Source organism: Topomyia yanbarensis, chromosome 3 (assembly GCF_030247195.1).
Source record: "Topomyia yanbarensis strain Yona2022 chromosome 3, ASM3024719v1, whole genome shotgun sequence".
NCBI lineage: Eukaryota > Metazoa > Arthropoda > Insecta > Diptera > Culicidae > Topomyia > Topomyia yanbarensis.
The window spans coordinates 329,585,270-329,602,853 of NC_080672.1; the positions used below are offsets into that span (position 1 = coordinate 329,585,270).

Consider the following 17,584-nt stretch of genomic DNA (forward strand, 5'->3'; position numbering starts at 1 on the left):
TCATTTTTGCTTGTTTTTCAATAGTGTACTATTGAAATACAAAAACACTATAGCAATAAAACATAATTTCAGTTAATTCTGAATTGTTTAGTGATAACCAGACGGAAATCCGTTCATAAATAAGAAAGTTATTAGCGTTCAAAATAGTGACGCAAAAACGTGACATCGTTTGATTTTAGAATGACACCCTGCCCCAGATAGTGCAGTAAGACATTTTCAATGTTAAAAAAACGCGTTAATGAAAACCGCGTAAATTTCAAAATCCGCGTAAAAAACCTGAGTGTACTCTCCTATATAAAATACTACGCTGCTGAGCAGTGCAATAACTACAGAAGCACGTTGTCAGATGCCTTACTGATAAAAAACATATAACCGAAATATGAAACATGAAAACCAATTGGCTCTTTACCCTACGCAGCTACAAAGCGCCGTAAACATGGATTAACAAGTTACAACGCACACGCATGCATAAAAATAAATATATTTTTTTCAAACGCAACACTCTTAAGCAGCACACACCGTATTGAATTAAATTCAAACCACCCCGCCCACCCACTTTGCAAATCATTCTGTGACACCATGCTGGTACCCGACAAATCCGCACACGGCCACCGCTGCCGAAAATGCATAGCGTCTACCGCTTATTGTAGTGCCCAGACGCTGCAGCCATGATCTTACCCGTTCGACATAAGAACAAAAACTGATTCAAACGGGTACGCGTCACCTCTATTTATAAACTAACCGTATATGGTTTAGTCACTTAGGTGCGAGTGTGTGCAAATGCCAACGTTACCGAAAATCGATAGCGCTTATTGCATCGCCCGGAGACGACGTTGCTCGTGTGGGATAAGAGCAACAACTGATTTAAACGGACATGCGTTGCTTCTATTTATGACTTTTCGTGTTTCATTGAGCAACTAAGCTGCCCTCTTTTGACGGCTGTGTCTGAGAAATCTGCCTCACGAATGGTATTTTTCCCGTTTTTTGTGAACTTTTTAATTTTACCAATTTCCAAAAGTCTACTTTTATTGGGGAGATATTAAATTATTACCAATATTTAAGTTAGGTGTTTCTGAATCGGTTGGTGTATGAATGATTAAAATCCATCTAGTAATATCGGAATTATAAGCGTGCAAACCTTACATAGTTTCGTTACATGGGAGATAGTTTAGATTTTAGAATGACACCTAGCCCCAGATAGTGGAGTAAGACATTTTTAATGTCAAAAAAATCAAACCGCAATCATGGCTGATAATTATCGCTTATGATTTTTTCGAAAATTCTCACTGCCGATAAAATCATGCCGTGATCACTCTCTTAACTATCAAAAGATCATCTCACAAAAATCACTACCGATTTTTTCTTGCCCTCTATCAGTGGTGATTTTGATCTGTGGTTGAATTTGATAATTGAGAGGGTGATCACGGCATGATTCTATCTGCAGCGAGCAATTCGGAAAAAATCACAAGTGAGCATTATCAGCCATGATTCCGATTTGATTTAATTCTTGGATCAATGATCATTATCTATTTTCGAACATTATGGATATGTTAGGGGTGTCAATGAGCCAAGCTGAAATTTTTTTCAACTTTTTGGGAAAGTGTTTTATATTGAAAGGCAAGTTGAGGGCTGTTGAAAATCAATAGTTTTGGACATTTTCAATGCACAGGGGAGTCCGCCGATGTGTCAAAATGGATTTTTTTTTTCAACTTTTTGGGAAAGTGTTTTATATTAAAGGGCAAGTTGAGGGCTGTTAAAAACAATAGTTTTGGACATGGGGAATGATTTCAACTTTTTGGGAGTGTTTTATAGTGAAGGGCAAGTTGTTGGCAGGTAAAAATCAATTGTTGACATTTTAAATGAGCTTGGGGTCTGTCAATGTATTACAAATATTAAACAGTAGGGGCTTTTGATAAATGTTTAAGCAAAGTAGACAGACCTCGAACAAATTTTCAAAGCAGATTTGTTTTTAAAAAGATGATTTTTTCACTATGTGAAGGACGAGGTTCTATAATTGGCAAAATAGTAAATCCTTTCTAGAGCATATTTTTCTTGTCTTAGAGATGCAAAATTAGCAAAAACCAAAAAATCATTTATTTTAAATTTTGCGCTGGAAGACCCCCTTAAGGGAAATTTTTACGAAAAAATCCGAAAGGATTACAAGGCAATGTCTAGGGACGATAGAAGAATATTTTAATAGCTTCGATTTATTAAAAAGAAAGAAAAAATATTAGAGGCGTGCGCCCCGCCGCCGCCGATTGTAGGTAAAAATTAGAGGCGGCGCACCTCTAAAAAATATTTCCCGAACTGACCTGACCATTAAAACGTTTCTGTTGGAAAAGCCTTTGCACTCCGTAACACAATTAAAACTACTTTTAGAAAAATACTAAAACAAGGTGGTCTAATTCTTAAGGCTCAATATCATTAATATCAACTATATCATGTAGAGCTTTTTTCTCGGCTTGCTTTTTTTCATTGTAGGACTTATCGACTCTCCAAAACAAGGTTATTGGATGCGTGGTACGCAGTTTTTGAACACATCCTTTTATTTTTACGAGCACTACATTCATTTGCTTTCACACATAAATAACGAGCATAATCCATAACAATAAATCAAGGAGTTAACATGATTTTGCGAAAAAAAACATTTTTTGCGTAAGGGGTGACTTTACGCCAATTTTAGCTCTTTAGATTTCACGTTCAATCTTGATTTTCCAAAAGTTCTTTTCAATGACTTTGGAGGAAGGGTAAGGTGGGGCAAATCCGACCGTTGGGTAAACCCGACCTCCCTCTGTTATCGAAAATCAGAAGCACTACGCGATCTAATATCAATGTTGTCGTGTAAAGCATCGAAAATAATCATAATGGTGGTATGACAGCATTTCATTAGTCTACATTGAGATGCTCAAACGACAAAAAGTGTGTTTTTACAACTTTTGATTTGACTTTTGTGCATCATTGACTACAGGATATTTCTGATTGTTAAAGTTGCATAATAAATGTAAGTGGATTTAAATTCTTTGATTAAAGTCCTACAAAGTGCATAGAAAAATTTAGTTCAACCTTTTTTATATTATTTTTTAATTGCATCGTAATGAAAAATGACGCGGTGGGGCAAATCCGATCGCTAAATATTGGGGTAAATTCGACCGCTTTTTTGCTAAGAAAATTTTTATTTTTCAAATAGAAATATATTTTTATTGTTATTATTAATTATTTTTATGCAAAATTGATCATAATTACAAACGAAAGACACAAAAACGTGATGATTGTAGTATGCGTCGAGCAATTGCTCCGATGCAAATGGGAATATCATTACGTGCTACTGCTCGTGATTTTAGCATTCCAAGATTGACATTGAACTCCATTTTCTTAATGTTAAATTCAATAACACAACATTCATTGATTTATCATTGAAAACACATAAAATTTGGATAATATCTGCACTAAATCAACCAAAAACATAGGGGGTCGGGATTACCCCACCATTTTTGAAAACAACAAAAATGAACATGTTTGTAAAACGCTTGTATCACAAGATATTCCCAAGATCTAAATAAAATGCTATATTTGGAAAGTTGCCCAGGAGTCTAACCTTTAATTTGGTATATAAAACTACTTGATCCGATGTAAAATGAGCATTTTACAGCCAAAACCATTTACTAGGTCGGATTTGCCCCACCTTACCCTACTTGTGCCATATGTAAAACATCGAACAGTTTCAAATTTGAAGTTGCGTGATCGTAGTTCTTGAGTGTAATGTACAAAACGTTCTATTTTTGGCGTAAAGTAATCACCGATGACGGTATTTCAAAACCCACTCGTCAAACTCGTTCCAAAAGCAAAGATAATTACAAAAATATTGATATCCGTCATTATCCCGACGAACTAGTTATGAAAAAAAAGTTCAACAGACGTATTTTTGGAGTCAATACGTTTTTATGTACAACGTATCCAACACTTAAATTTATTTAGCGCAGCTCTGTCTACAAAACAATATAATCCTAACAATAGCAAAACAAACTTTAATTTCGTTTTTACTCTTAATTTACTATAATAAACACTTAATTTACTATTATAAACCGAAGCTGTTAATGTATTCTTCTATAGTCCCTAAACATAGGCTTATAACTTTTTTCTGATTTTGTATAAATTTCACTTAAGGAGGTCTTCCAGCACAAAATTTAAAAAAAAACTCTAAGGCACGGAAAATATGCTCAAGAAAGGATTTGCACGAATTGGACTTGGTCGTCTGCTAGAGCTTATCAAACATATGTTAATATGAGGCTGACAAAAACGGGTTAAAAAGCTGATAAAATCTGGGTAGACAAAATCGGGAGCTGATAAAATCGGGCCTTAACTTTATTAACTTTTCTAAGTAACTTGAACAATTTTGAATTGCTCGAAAAATAAAAAAAATGGATAACGCAATCTTTAGCCTTAAATTATTGTATACAAAGAAAAGACCTTTATCAGCCCCCGATTTTGTCAGCTTTTGACGATTTTGTCATATTTTTAAAAAAGAAAGAAATAAACAAAACAATTTTCCAAAAAAAATCAATTTTGACACATCGGCGGACCCCCCTGTGCATTGAAACTGTCCAAAAGTATTGATTTTCAACTACCAACAACTTGTCCATCAATATAAAACACTTTCCCGAAAAGTTGAAAAAAATCAATTTTAACACATCGGCGGACCCCCCTGTGCATTGAAAAAGTTCAAAACTATTGATTTTCAAAAGCCCTCAACTTGCCTTTCAATATAAAACACTTTCCCGAAAAGTTTGAAAAAATTCCATTTTGACACATCGGCGGACCCCCCTGTGCATTGAAAATGTCCAAAACTATTGATTTTCAACTACCAACAACTTGTCCTTCAATATAAAACACATTCCCGAAAAGCTGAAATCGTTAGCATTTGGATTATTTTGCATCCCTACATGTGCGCTGGATCGCTTTCACTCCCAAAATCATTTGGCCAAATCATCATCATAAGGAGTTTCTTACAATAATCATGTACAATACCATCAACCCCGATTTTGCATCTTTTCTATCGTACCTGATTTTCTCAACTTCATAATCCTGATAAAAAAAAAATTCATAATCAGGCCGTGATCACAGGCGGTGATTTTGTTGCAATGATTTTTTGCTAGCACATTATCGCTTCAGAGAAAATCACTAGCGATTTTTTATGGTTGTGATCATAGCACTGCATGATCAGCAGTGATAATTATCACTGATGATTTATAATTTTCGGTGATTTTCCCAGCACTGGTCCTCACTCTCCCCTACACGACCACGACATTAAAAATGTGACCATTTTTATGAGGTTGCAATATTATCCCTGTATACATCTTAAGCCGTCAATGCCATCGACTCATTTAAACCTACACACACGCACGATATTGCTTACTCGAGACAATTGCTGAATTTTTAAATCAAATTCAAATAGCTTGATTTACCCTAGACATTTGAAGTAATATGTTATTCAACAGAACAATTAATGGTACTTACAAAAAAGCACCTCACATGTATCTTTCAATGCACGTTATCAAATTAAATGTTTGAAGGCACAATTATAAAATGGCTATTACTAAATCATATATTCAATTTAAAATGAAGTCAACTTTTCATTACATTCATTCGCTCATGAAATACATATGATTTCATATATTTGGTAGATTCATTAAAATTAACTCTGAAGCATACTATATGTGGGATTCTAACCATTTATAAGAAAAATTCAAATAAACTCTTTTCAGTGTTGTGGGATCCTGAAAAGAACCATTGGTAGAACACTGCAAAGGATTATTTGCGGGGTCGTGAAAAGTACAATCTGTTGGTCTTGAAAGTAAAAACAGGAATGATAATTTCATTGCCTACAACTTTGTTGAAGAATGGAAGTTAATTCTGCTGTATTAGGACAAGTTATAAAACTTTATACGAATTTATGTCTAAGGCAGTTTTGCACGGGGATTAACAGCGTATGGTGGTTAGGGCATCGCAGAAATTTTTTTTTTTTCAATTCTCAAGGGCCCCCCTCTCACATTGTGACAAATATCAAAGTAAGCTCAGATGCCAAATTTCACATCATTTGGACAATTTTAGACTCCCGCCCACTTCGCTTGAAATTTTTGTAATTGTTACTATGGGAACATATGGAGGAAAAATATATTAAATGCTATAACTTTTGAAGTAGCCATCAGAAAATTATAATTTATACTTCTTTTTAAAGGAAATAACCTTAGTATTTGAATGGAGGCTTTTTTGCTTCTAGAAAAATAAGGGAAAGGGGGTGCAAATCATACGTATTTTGCAGTTTTTCTAATGTGAAAAAATCTTAGAAATCGAATGGAACATTTTTTACCTTTGTCCGCATACGAGAAGTTAGGGTTATGGGGCCTTTTGTCATTCATATTAAATTTTATCATTTTCTCGTGCATATATCTCTATTATTCTTCACTCAATTTTCATAAATTGTACCTTGTTGAACGTGAAAAATCTTTAGGAACAAAATAAAATTAGATTAGTTTTTGGTAAAATTCAGAAACATCAAATTATCTGGCATATACACGCAGAAAAATGTATTGTAGATGCAACAGTATTCTGGTTCGAACTCAACAATAATTATTCTTATCTCAGGGCCAATAATATTCCATATTCGATTCAATTCGCAATATTGTTGTTTCTACAATATATTCTGGTTTTGACGTTTCAAGATATTAATCGTATTATCAGTTGAATCAACAATATTAGTGTTGAAACAATTGACAATGTTATTGAACTTATGATGCGAACTAGATTAGTTAAACAATATACTTTCGTTGAAATAACAAATAGCGCAGTTACTATTGGAATTTTTACTTATTTTTATTAAAAATTAAATAAAATATTTTTTGTTCTGTTTTCAATTTGAATTGCCATCGATGCATGCTTAACTTTGTATTGCCATCAATGTAGTTTGAGCATGTTGCGTTTGTTCTGAAAGTTTCACATATAATGTTCAATATTATTATTTTAATATTGACACTTGCCAGAAAGTATAGCCAATATCAGTATAACCGTAGCTCTTGCCCTGCAATGATCTCGTATATGCCACAACGGTGCTGCGATTTTTTTTGAAATAAAACTTAAAAATTTCGCGTATAAAAATGGCTTTTCGCTAAATGGTAGTTTACTGACAGATGTAAAATACACGCTTATTTACTACTATACAAGACTAAAATAAAATGAATTTTGGTTGGAATAAAAATAATATTGTTGTATCAATAATAAAATAATGTATATTTAACAATTAGTAAGCTTCGAATCAAAAATGGGCTTTCAATTGAAATCAAAAATACGTTTTGTTGGTTTAATCATCTGAAATTTTACTGCGTGTAGTCTCGATTTCACATTTTTATCGTAAAATAGCACATATTAACTCTATTTAACAACAAAAATCTTATTTAATTTACTACTTTTAGTGTAAAATATGCTTAGGGATCACATGAGAAAAGTTTCATTCCCGGAAAAATAGGGGATGTTGAGGAATTAGGACATTTAATGAAAAAAAAATGTGATTTGTAGAATTAATGTGGAAAATTTTGATGTTTCTGAATTTTACCGCTAACGAATCTATTTTTGTTGTATTCCTAAGAATTTTCCGTCTTCAATAAGTTACATTTTATGAAAATTGATTGAAGAATAATAGAGATATATGCACGAGAAAATGATAAAATTTAATATGAATGACGAAACGCCATATAACCCCAACTTTTCGTATTCGGACAAAGGTCAAAAAGGTTCCATTCGATTTCTAAGATTTTTTCACATTAGAAAAACTGCAAAATATGTATGATTTTCATCACGAAGCAGAAAAATTATTCAAAATAGGGTATTTTGGAGCCAAAATGAGCCAGTACACCACTTTTCCTTATTTTTCTGGAAACGAAAATATATCCATTCAAATAGTAATAGTAATAGCTATTTCCTTTAAAAGGAGGTATAAATTGTAATTTTCTGATGGCTACTTCAAAAGTTTTAGCATTTAATATTTTTTTCCTCCATATTTTCCCATAGTACCAACTTCAAAAATTTCAAGCGAAGTGGGCGGAAGTCTAGAATTTTCCAAATAATGTGAAATTTGGCACCTGAGCTTACTTTGATATTTGTCACACTATGTGAGGGGGGGGGGGCTTAGAGAATTCAAAAAAAATTTTTTTTGTGATGCCCTAATGGTGATTCACTACGTAATTCATAATAACTTTTTTATATTTAGTATTTTATTACATGATACATGCAACCTTTTGCTACCGCATTTTAGTTCCACATTTCATCGGATAGAGGGCATCTCGCTAACTTTTTTAATAAATAGACAAAGAATATAGACATGTGCAGAAGGCAGTAATTCCAATTACTTGAAATATAGAACTGGACTTTTCTAATCTAAACATGACTCATATTATATACTAAATTTCTTCCAAATATACTGTTCATTTAAACCTAACCATTATTTCGCAAAATTTAAAAAAAAAACATGGGAATCCCATCCACTATGCGGTGGGTGGGCGTAGCGTAGTTGGTAAATCGATTGCCTTGTACGCAGCGCACCTGGGTTCGTGTCCCGACCCCGCACATAGGGTTAGAAATTTTTCATAAGAGATTTTTCTAACCCGAAGAGGCGAATTTAATAAGGTTAAAACCTCTATAATTGAAAGTAAAAAAAAACTATGCGGTGTCCGATCTCATGCAAAACTTGCAAACATGCAAAGTTTAATAACTTTTCCTAACAAAGCTGGATTGACTTCCAGTCTTCCACAAAGTTGTAGACAATTAAATTATCTTTCTTATTTTCACTTACAGCGATGACCTGATACAGTGCCCTCTAGTAATAAAAAGACTGGGCTAGGCAATTTTCTCCGTGTAAATTGTCGAAAAATCCCATACATCGTTTAAAACCGTTGATCTGGTAGCTAGACTTGTCCGATTCAGCTTAAATTTGGAGCAGATACTCGTAGTGGCACTAGGAATCGACTTAGAAGAGGTGGGCCGATGTGGGTTATTTTTTCTATCACTCCGTTGTGCTTATTTAGAATAAATTTCGTAACGTTACAACTCTTCTTATTATCACAGAGAAAAATACGTCGCAATGTTGTTTACATTAAATGTAGGGGTTCCCGGGGCTATTAAGACCGTGGGGGTGATTAGAACTTCCTCGATTTCTCAGAAAATCGTAAGACTGCGATGCGCCAATTGACAGCTGTGATTAACTAGATTAAGTTTTTGTAACGCATTTTTTTTTATTAAAGAGTTTCTCCAATAAATATATCATAGGTAAACATACTTAATTCCATTGTAAAAAAATGACAGTCTGAATTGCCCCATAGGGAAGTCCGAATTACCCCTAAATTGTAAAAGGATGGAAAAATGAAGAATTCTGCAAATCGTCGCTTAGCGCTGCGATGGAGTGGTGCAAATTTATGGCACCAACATATAGCCGAGGTTTCAAACTAACAAACCTTTGATCGATAAATGTTTTGCCCATCTATCCACCTAAAAGTCCCGGTCCTGTGTGTGGGATGGGTGGAAGGGTCTTCCAGCCCACCACAAATGACAAGTATACGTCTGATCCGAACACTCCCAGCGCTGATGTATTATTCGCTCCCAGTAATTTTCCTTTTGCTCCAGCATCTTGGGACCAGATATCAACGATCGTGCACTGTTTAGCCAGGTGTTAGGTTCAACGTTCGATGTCTACCGATGTGACCGCAACGCCCTCAACAGCTACAAGTCATCAGGTGGTGGTGTGCTTATCGCCGTTCGCTATGGTATAATAGCCCGAGTGATCAACGATGACTGCGGTGGGCGAGCTTCGAGCAAGTGTGGCTGTCAGTGGAACTTGTTGATCGCAGACTGATCCTGTTTATCGAGTATTTTTCACCAGCAGAATTCGTGATGCCAGCCTGATCGATGTAAATCTTTCCTCCGTTTCTCTTTCATCACCTCGATCGCCGCCTCGTCTGGCGACGTCAACTTACCTGGCTTGACGTGGTGTCAGGCAAGTAATGGATTTCTATGATTGAATATCGAAAAATCTACGCTTATCAACAATGTCAGTTGTATTCTGGACAGTTACAGCAGCGCAACTCTGTGGCAAATCAATAATGTCATCAATGAGAATGGACGTACATTGGACCTCTGCTTGGTAAGTGTCCGGGACTACGCTTCGTAATGTTGTACTGCTCCGACTCCTTTAGTCCAGCATGTGCGTCATCATCCTTCACTACTACTTGTATTCGTTGGTAACCTAGAAGTGAACTTTAAAGACGCCACAAGCTCTATCATCTACGATGTTAAAATGCTGACTACGACAGCATCGTTAGCACGCTGTTGAATATGAACTGAGGCGAAAATCTTAAAAATGACGACTAACATTCCTAACTACCTCCCTAACAATTAACCGTCCTTAGACGATTAAAAACTGCCAACGAACTGCACTTAAAAAATTCTCGAAACATAAAACACATTACGAAACCACTACTTTCAACTGAGCCACGAATACAAACAGCAAAGCAGACGCGCCTTTTTCAGAAACCAGTGAAACGTCGAGCGTCAACTGACAACTAAGCTCAAGTCGTCCTGGAAGTATGTGAACGATCTGTGAAAAGAAACCAGTTAACCATCTTGTATGCCATTCAATAAAGTTTTAGGCACTTCTTCGACAAATTTTCATGCGTTGTTTTCCCGCGAGAGCCTTCCAGTACAACAAGTCGATGCCGTCGCCAAAGCTCACTCCTTCTCTAGGACGAATCATCAACCGAATTTGCGTCGATAAAGCTGCCATTTTTGCAGCAAATTCCAGGCTGAAAGCATCTAAGTTCACCGAACCCAGGTGGCGTTCCCTCGAATTTTGTAAAAAATGCATCAGCGTGCTTCTTGGACCACTTGGGCGAGTCTTCGTGCTATCACTTACTACTGGAATGTTCATATAATCCTTGTCTTGACGTGAGTCATGCTTTTTGGGAACGTGTCCAATGGAAAATAGACAGAAAACGAATGACCGGAACGGTGACAATTCACCTTTTTATTGAGAACACTGAGCAAAATATGTCTTCAAGCAGAAATCGATCCTGCGATCTTCCAGTATCTAGTTGGGTGCGTTAACCACTCCCTCATCGACGAACTGTGATGATGTCATTACAGATTTCCAACAGTCGTGATCACCGCCAAAGTCCTAACATCTACCGATAAACCCATTGACCCCACAATGTCACCTATAAGCAAATCGTCACCGCCCCTCTCAGGCAGATCTCTCTCGTTGTTTATTTTTAGCTCTAGTAGGTTACGTTGGTATATTCCCAGCAGCCCACATGCTTCCAGTTCATAGAGAGGAACTACAAATCGAATATTAATAATTATCGGGGAAACTCGTGCTTGAGTGCCGTATCAAAAACTATTCGAGCTGGTTGTTTTGAAGCATATTTTCTTGCTAACACTACACTGCAGACGATCGACAACGACCAACCTGCTCTCTTTCACAACATATGGATTCGATTTGCTGAAGGATTGCAAACCGATACTATTTACATGGATCTATCTACGGCCCTCGACAAAATCAACCATGACATCGCAATAGCAAAGCTGGACAAACTTGGTATTCATGGACAACTTCTTTGCTGGTTTCGTTCATACCTCAATGGAAAGCAACTCCAAATCAGCTTTGCCTATCTGCACCATTGCTTGCTTCATTCGGTTTCCCATAAGGAAGTCATCTCGGCCCAGTAATATTTCTCCTCTACTTTAATGACGTCAATATCAAATTACAAGGAACCCGCCTTTCAAGACGTAGATGACCAGAAATTTTTTCGACAAATACGGGATAAAACCTATGCCGAATTTCTTCAAAGTGAACTAGAGAGGCTTGGTACGTGGTGTGATTTAAACAGAATGGTTTTGAATCCGAGTAAATTGCTCAATCGTCACGTTCATGCGGAAACATCAGCCGATTCAATTTAACTACCATTTGTTCGGCCCGAGCATTCTAAGGCACCCTCGCGTCAAGAATATCGGAGTCATCATTGGTTCGGCACTAACATTCAAACCACATACTTCATACATCGTGGATAAGGCATCAAGACAGCTTGGGCTCATCTTCCGAATAGCGAAAAACTTCAGGGACGTATACTGTCTGAACTCGCTCTATAGCCCGTTGATTCGCTCAACACTAGAATACAGCTATTGTTTGGAATCCGTTCTACCAGAACGGCGTTGACAGAATCGAAACTATCCAACGCCGGTTCATATACTTTGCTCTTCGACATCTTCCATAGTGAAACAGATTTCAACTGCCGAGCTAGGAGAGCCCTGTTCTTCTCGGACTAACTGTCTACCATAGTGGATTACTCTACCATTCTCGAACGCCTGATTCTTTAAGTCTGTATTCGAAAACTACGTAATAACTCTCCTGCGACCACCTTTCAGGAGAACCAACTACGGTCGTCGTCATAGCGCAGTTACCGGACTTCAGCGGGTTTTCAATAAAGTTGCCCCAGTATTAGACTTCTACGAAATATGATTAAGGAAAAGTTCTTGTGTAACTAGGTTAAGAACCACCATTGGAACCAAGGGATCTGTTGGTGCAGCTACAAAAATTAAAATAAAAAAAATGCAAGTGTTAGATCGAATTTGCATCCAGATACCTATTTTGCGCGAAATAGACTGTACGTCACGACCGACTGCATCGTTCGTAATGAACGTAATGAACGTAAAACATGTTTTACGTTGATGTAGTCGACTGAGATGTACTATACACTGTGATCAGACGCATTCTTATTTTTGGCATGACACAGTACATTCTGGTTTTTGGAATAAATGAAATGTCGCTTCCTAAGCAAATAAAAATCAACCATTTCTGAACTACTCTTACGACAGTTTGACACGGCACAGCTTTGTAGCGAAATGTTATCTAACCATTAAAACATTTCCCAATCCTTCATTTTCTATGTAATTTCGCAGAACCTGGGCCAATTTCTAACCACCTTCGCTCAACTTCGCGTCCTCGGTCTAGCCTACAACAGCAACCTGGAACTAATGGTGACGAATGCGGCCGACCAGCAATCCTTCAACCAACTGGACATGCGCCGCGTCACCTACGGAAATCAACCGTCGGCCGATGTACTCGTAAAGAATTTTGAAAGCTACGAAAAGCGCTTTCGCGACTCGATCCAACGCTACGCCTTGCTGTCCCTGGTCAAGTCAAACGAAGAACCCTGGAAGGCCCGTGGTGACGACATGATCAACGTCGAGGTGTACCTTTACTCAATAGTGTACGCCGATCGGAGATCGCAGAGATTGTCTACCGGGTCGAATTCGGATGATGGGGGCATTTCTAAAATTTCCGATTTTTCCTACAAGTACTACGTTAGGAAGTCACTTTCGTCGAGTTCGCTATGTGCTCCTCCACCGGTTCAGCTGCATCGAGGAGGTCGCAATTACGACGAAAAGAACCCTTTAAATCGCTTCTTGCGGTACTGCTGGCCACTGAAGAATAACTTTACGGACGCCTTCGCAAAGCAGGGAAGTAGCGGAACTGGTCGCGGCAGTGAATCCGATGACTATCATGGTGGGTGGGGTCCTGACGATGATGACTATTCAATGTTGGCTATCAGAATGAAGATGAATGAACTGGATGCGCTGGGTGCTGGTGGTGATGGTGGAGGGGGAGCTGCTGCTTACAGTGGCAACATTAGCAGTACCAGTAATAGCAGTAACAACAACAACCAACGAGTGCCTGAAGATGAAGGAACGAAGAAATCGTCCGAACAGAGCTCGCGATTTGATGAGCCTCACTCGGATGACGAATCTGTTGATCCAAGTTTTAACTCGCACCAATTTTGGTACATTAGTCCAGAACTGCCACTTGATCTCGATTTTATCGATGACGATACGACCGGCGATAGCAATAAAAAATCTGACATAAGCAATAATAACGCCTCTAGTGCTTCCACTCCTATCGCTTCTGCAGTAGCCCCCATTGCAAGAACCGAACTAGAGTCCCAGGAGGACAATAAGAATAACAATTCCAAACTAACCTCCGAGGCTTCAGCTGCTGCAACTACGGCTGCAGTAGCAAGGACAACAGTTGCTCAAGAAAATGATCCCGCCAATGATAGCGATTCATCATACGGCAGTATTAATAACAACTCGGAATCGGATAAACTGGATACCGACGTGGAACGCTACTGTTCCGATCTGCAGCAGCAACAACAAAAGCACTCGCAATCGGCTGGCAGTGTAGGTTCTTTCCATCAGCACCTGGAAGCTGTAACCGTTGGAGTAGGTGCACTGGCCATCGGTAAGGAAGGTGAACGACTGAAGGACATCATCAAGTGGCAGAACGAGGAGGTTGAATGGAATATGCTGGAAGACTTTGTACACATGAAAAACATCAACAAGGAACTGTGCTTGGAATGCGCGTTCAACTTCCCGGCAATAGTGTTGACCTTCGGTGAAAAGTTAGTTTAAATTATACAATTTTGTAATGTACATATAATTTTTACCTTTCTTTCAATTTAGATTCTGGCCTATTCTGAGCAGTCACTTCTTTGCTCTGTGTAACGACATCCAGAACACGGTCCGTCGAACGATGGCCGCCTCTATTAGCAAAGTTGCGCTGATCATTGGTCGCGAGCATGCTACTCGCGATTTGGTTGCACCATACACCGAATTCCTGATGGATTCGGACGAAATCAAAATCGAAGTGGTGAACACATTGGCCGAATTCCTCAAGGTTATCGATGGCAGCGAACACGAAACGCTGATGGACCAGCTCAGCTTGTGTTTGCAACCGCCGTTGAACATGATGAATTGGCGCTTCCGGGAAGCAATCGCCCGCCAGATTGTTCAGCTGGTGCAGATGCACAACAAAATTCGAAAGGAGAACTGCCTGCTGTACCTGACCGGGCTGGCAATGCGACTGATGATCGATAAGTACGATTTTGTGCGGAAAGCGGGAGTTGATGCGGTACGTTGGGATGCTTTGAGGCATTATTTGTTTTTTACTAATCAAAATTTTTCCCCTCTACGCAGTTTGTTGAGTGCGCCCAAGCCTTTCAGAACAATGGTTCAGTGTTCAAATTCTTCACCGAAAATTTTGCCAACAGTACCAACTGGCGTCGTCGACAAACGTACATAATTACTGCTGGGAAAATGGTAAGAATGGAATACTTTTTGTGATTGATTTTTTTCTAATCGTAACACTTCCAGCTGGAAACTGGTAGCGTAGAAGTGGAAACGTTCCGCAAACATGTGCTTCACAACATTCTGGCCCTAGTGAGCGATACCGTACCTAACGTGAGAATACAACTGGGCAAGTGTATCAAAGATATCGTGCTTCCACACGGTAAGTTATCGAATGAAGCGTGTAATCTTATACATCTAGAAAATAGAGAATATTTTTAGAACTTTAACTAGGGAACTATTCAAGATTTTTCTTATTTTTCGAATCGGAATTCTTTAAAAGAGTTCCAGAGAGTGTGTGTTTGCAATCGTTCAAAAAATCAACAAAAAAAATTTAAACGTTCGATAAAAACTTTTCAAAAAATTGCTTCCTTAATTTTACGAGATGGAATCCTTTTCAATATTTTGTTCATTTCATCATCGCATGTTATCGAGTCTAAAGCTGATGAAGTCACATGAAAACAGTTTTTCGAACTAAACATAATTAAACCACATTCTATACTCTTTCCAGCGAGCTTCTCATCCACCTCTCCAGACACAAACGCCATAGAGCAAACCCTCGCCAAACTGCGCACCGACCCGGATCGGGACGTACGAGGTCACACCGATGGCTACCAGAGTCCGGAGGATGACTCGATCGCTGCCGGGGCACCGGAAATGACTGCCACCGGATCAACTATCGATTCCGGATCGAGCTCATCAACGTCGTCCACTTCGTCGTTATCGTCGCCTCCGCCGCCACCTCATCCTGCTTCTAGTTTGCTAGAAGATTCAGAAGATCAGCAGCAACAGCAACAACAGCAGCAGCAACAACAACAACAACAGCAACAGCAGCCCGGGTTTCCCATTCTGAGCAATGACACGTGGTACTTCGATGTCAACCAGCAGCAAGAGTATGAGTTTTGAAAAATGGCATCGCTTTTAATTCGTTGTTTCTAGGCATCAATTCTAACGAAAGAACAAATCTATCATCCACCAGAAATTATTTACTAGTTTTCGATCAGCAGTGTTTCCACCCGTTTCGATTGAGATTTAATTGTTTATAGTTCAGCTCAATTGTATAAATACTGATTAGGTAAATTGTCTTTTAAGAGGGGTTCAGATTATTAGAACAGACATATTTTTAAATCGTGTGGTAGCTCAAACGCTTTTGTTTTATTTTTAATTCAAAAAGTACAATTTTGAGATTTGAAGACGTAGAAATGGACAATTGAAGAAAAGTTATAATGTAAGTTCCCAGTACTAAACTATCATTTGCAAACATAGACTGTATTTCTAACTATCCAAACATACACGTGCATACGTACACACCCGTCAAAGAGAGACAGTAGCAGAACAGCAAATTACAGATAAATCGATTAAGAATGTTTAGTTTATTACGTTCTTATCATATAATTAAAGTATCAACTAGTGAATATGTCCACACAATAAATAAAGCGATGCAATTGAAAAGACTTTACTTAGGCAAAGTGTGAAAGTGAAGGCTAAACAAATATATTGTAGTTTAATTGAAACGTGTAGAATATTTCACTAAGTGAAAGAAACAGATCATCTGGGATGTTGAATGTCCCACTGACCCACAGTTTTGCGGCTAAGCCTGAATATTTTGCATACTAGACCCTTCAGAAAATGTATTGCAATTGGTATTGGTAATTGGCATTTATAAAATGGTTTCTGGAAACAGAATTTTTTTTATATTTGGTTTATGGGTCTCAATGCATTAGCTTATCTGAGCCGTGGGGTTTTTAATATTTACAGAGGGCAAATAATAAATAAATCGAATTTCAATATATTTTAACCACGATGTATACACGATGTGTTATTTCGTATAAAGATCCTCATTCCGATTGCTAGTGCGCGAGGATAGATCTTCTTTCTGGCTGATCTATTCAAATGTCAAAGCATTAGGGATAGCACAGCAGCATAGCTATAACGCAAGCGATTATTGTTTATAGTCAACTGACTTTTTGTGCAGGGTGTTATGCTGTCAAGTTCGTTTTATTTAAATGTCTTTGATCCACTGAAGTCGTGTCGTAGCTCTTGTTGATTTTTGAATAAAACCTTTGATTTCTTTCAGAATAGCGACTACATTGCGGAGTAGAACTGTTTCTTTTTGATTCCATTCTTGGTAAATGTTGCAGTTGTGATCTAGTCTGAGTTTGTTTCTCGTCACGGCATTTTTTACTCACAAGAAAACTATATTTTCGGCGTTATCGATCACAGATGCAATCGTCTACCAGTTTCATTTTGTATAGCCAGAAGCGTGAAAAGTCGTGCCTTGAGAGGAGCCGATTGGGAGTGTGAACTCCTATGTTATCGAGATTTACGGCCCTATTCTGCGCGGCGTGTGACGTGAGACGACTAA

The 17,584-nt window shown here is 37.9% G+C and overlaps 1 protein-coding gene across 5 annotated transcripts in view; it reads left to right on the forward strand.

Annotated features, from left to right (window-relative positions):
- LOC131691270 (serine/threonine-protein phosphatase 4 regulatory subunit 1-like) overlaps nucleotides 1–16,733 on the forward strand; it is a 697,782-nt gene extending 681,049 nt beyond the window's left edge. For all 5 annotated transcript variants that reach the window (XM_058977546.1, XM_058977544.1, XM_058977545.1 and 2 more), the window contains 5 exons: nucleotides 12,997–14,495; nucleotides 14,557–15,004; nucleotides 15,070–15,192; nucleotides 15,247–15,382; nucleotides 15,731–16,733. In XM_058977546.1, the coding sequence (XP_058833529.1) occupies nucleotides 12,997–14,495; nucleotides 14,557–15,004; nucleotides 15,070–15,192; nucleotides 15,247–15,382; nucleotides 15,731–16,125 (2,601 nt within the window). In that variant the 3' untranslated portion in view covers nucleotides 16,126–16,733. The remainder of the gene's footprint in view (nucleotides 1–12,996; nucleotides 14,496–14,556; nucleotides 15,005–15,069; nucleotides 15,193–15,246; nucleotides 15,383–15,730) is intronic.
- Nucleotides 16,734–17,584: the final 851 nt, after the last annotated feature.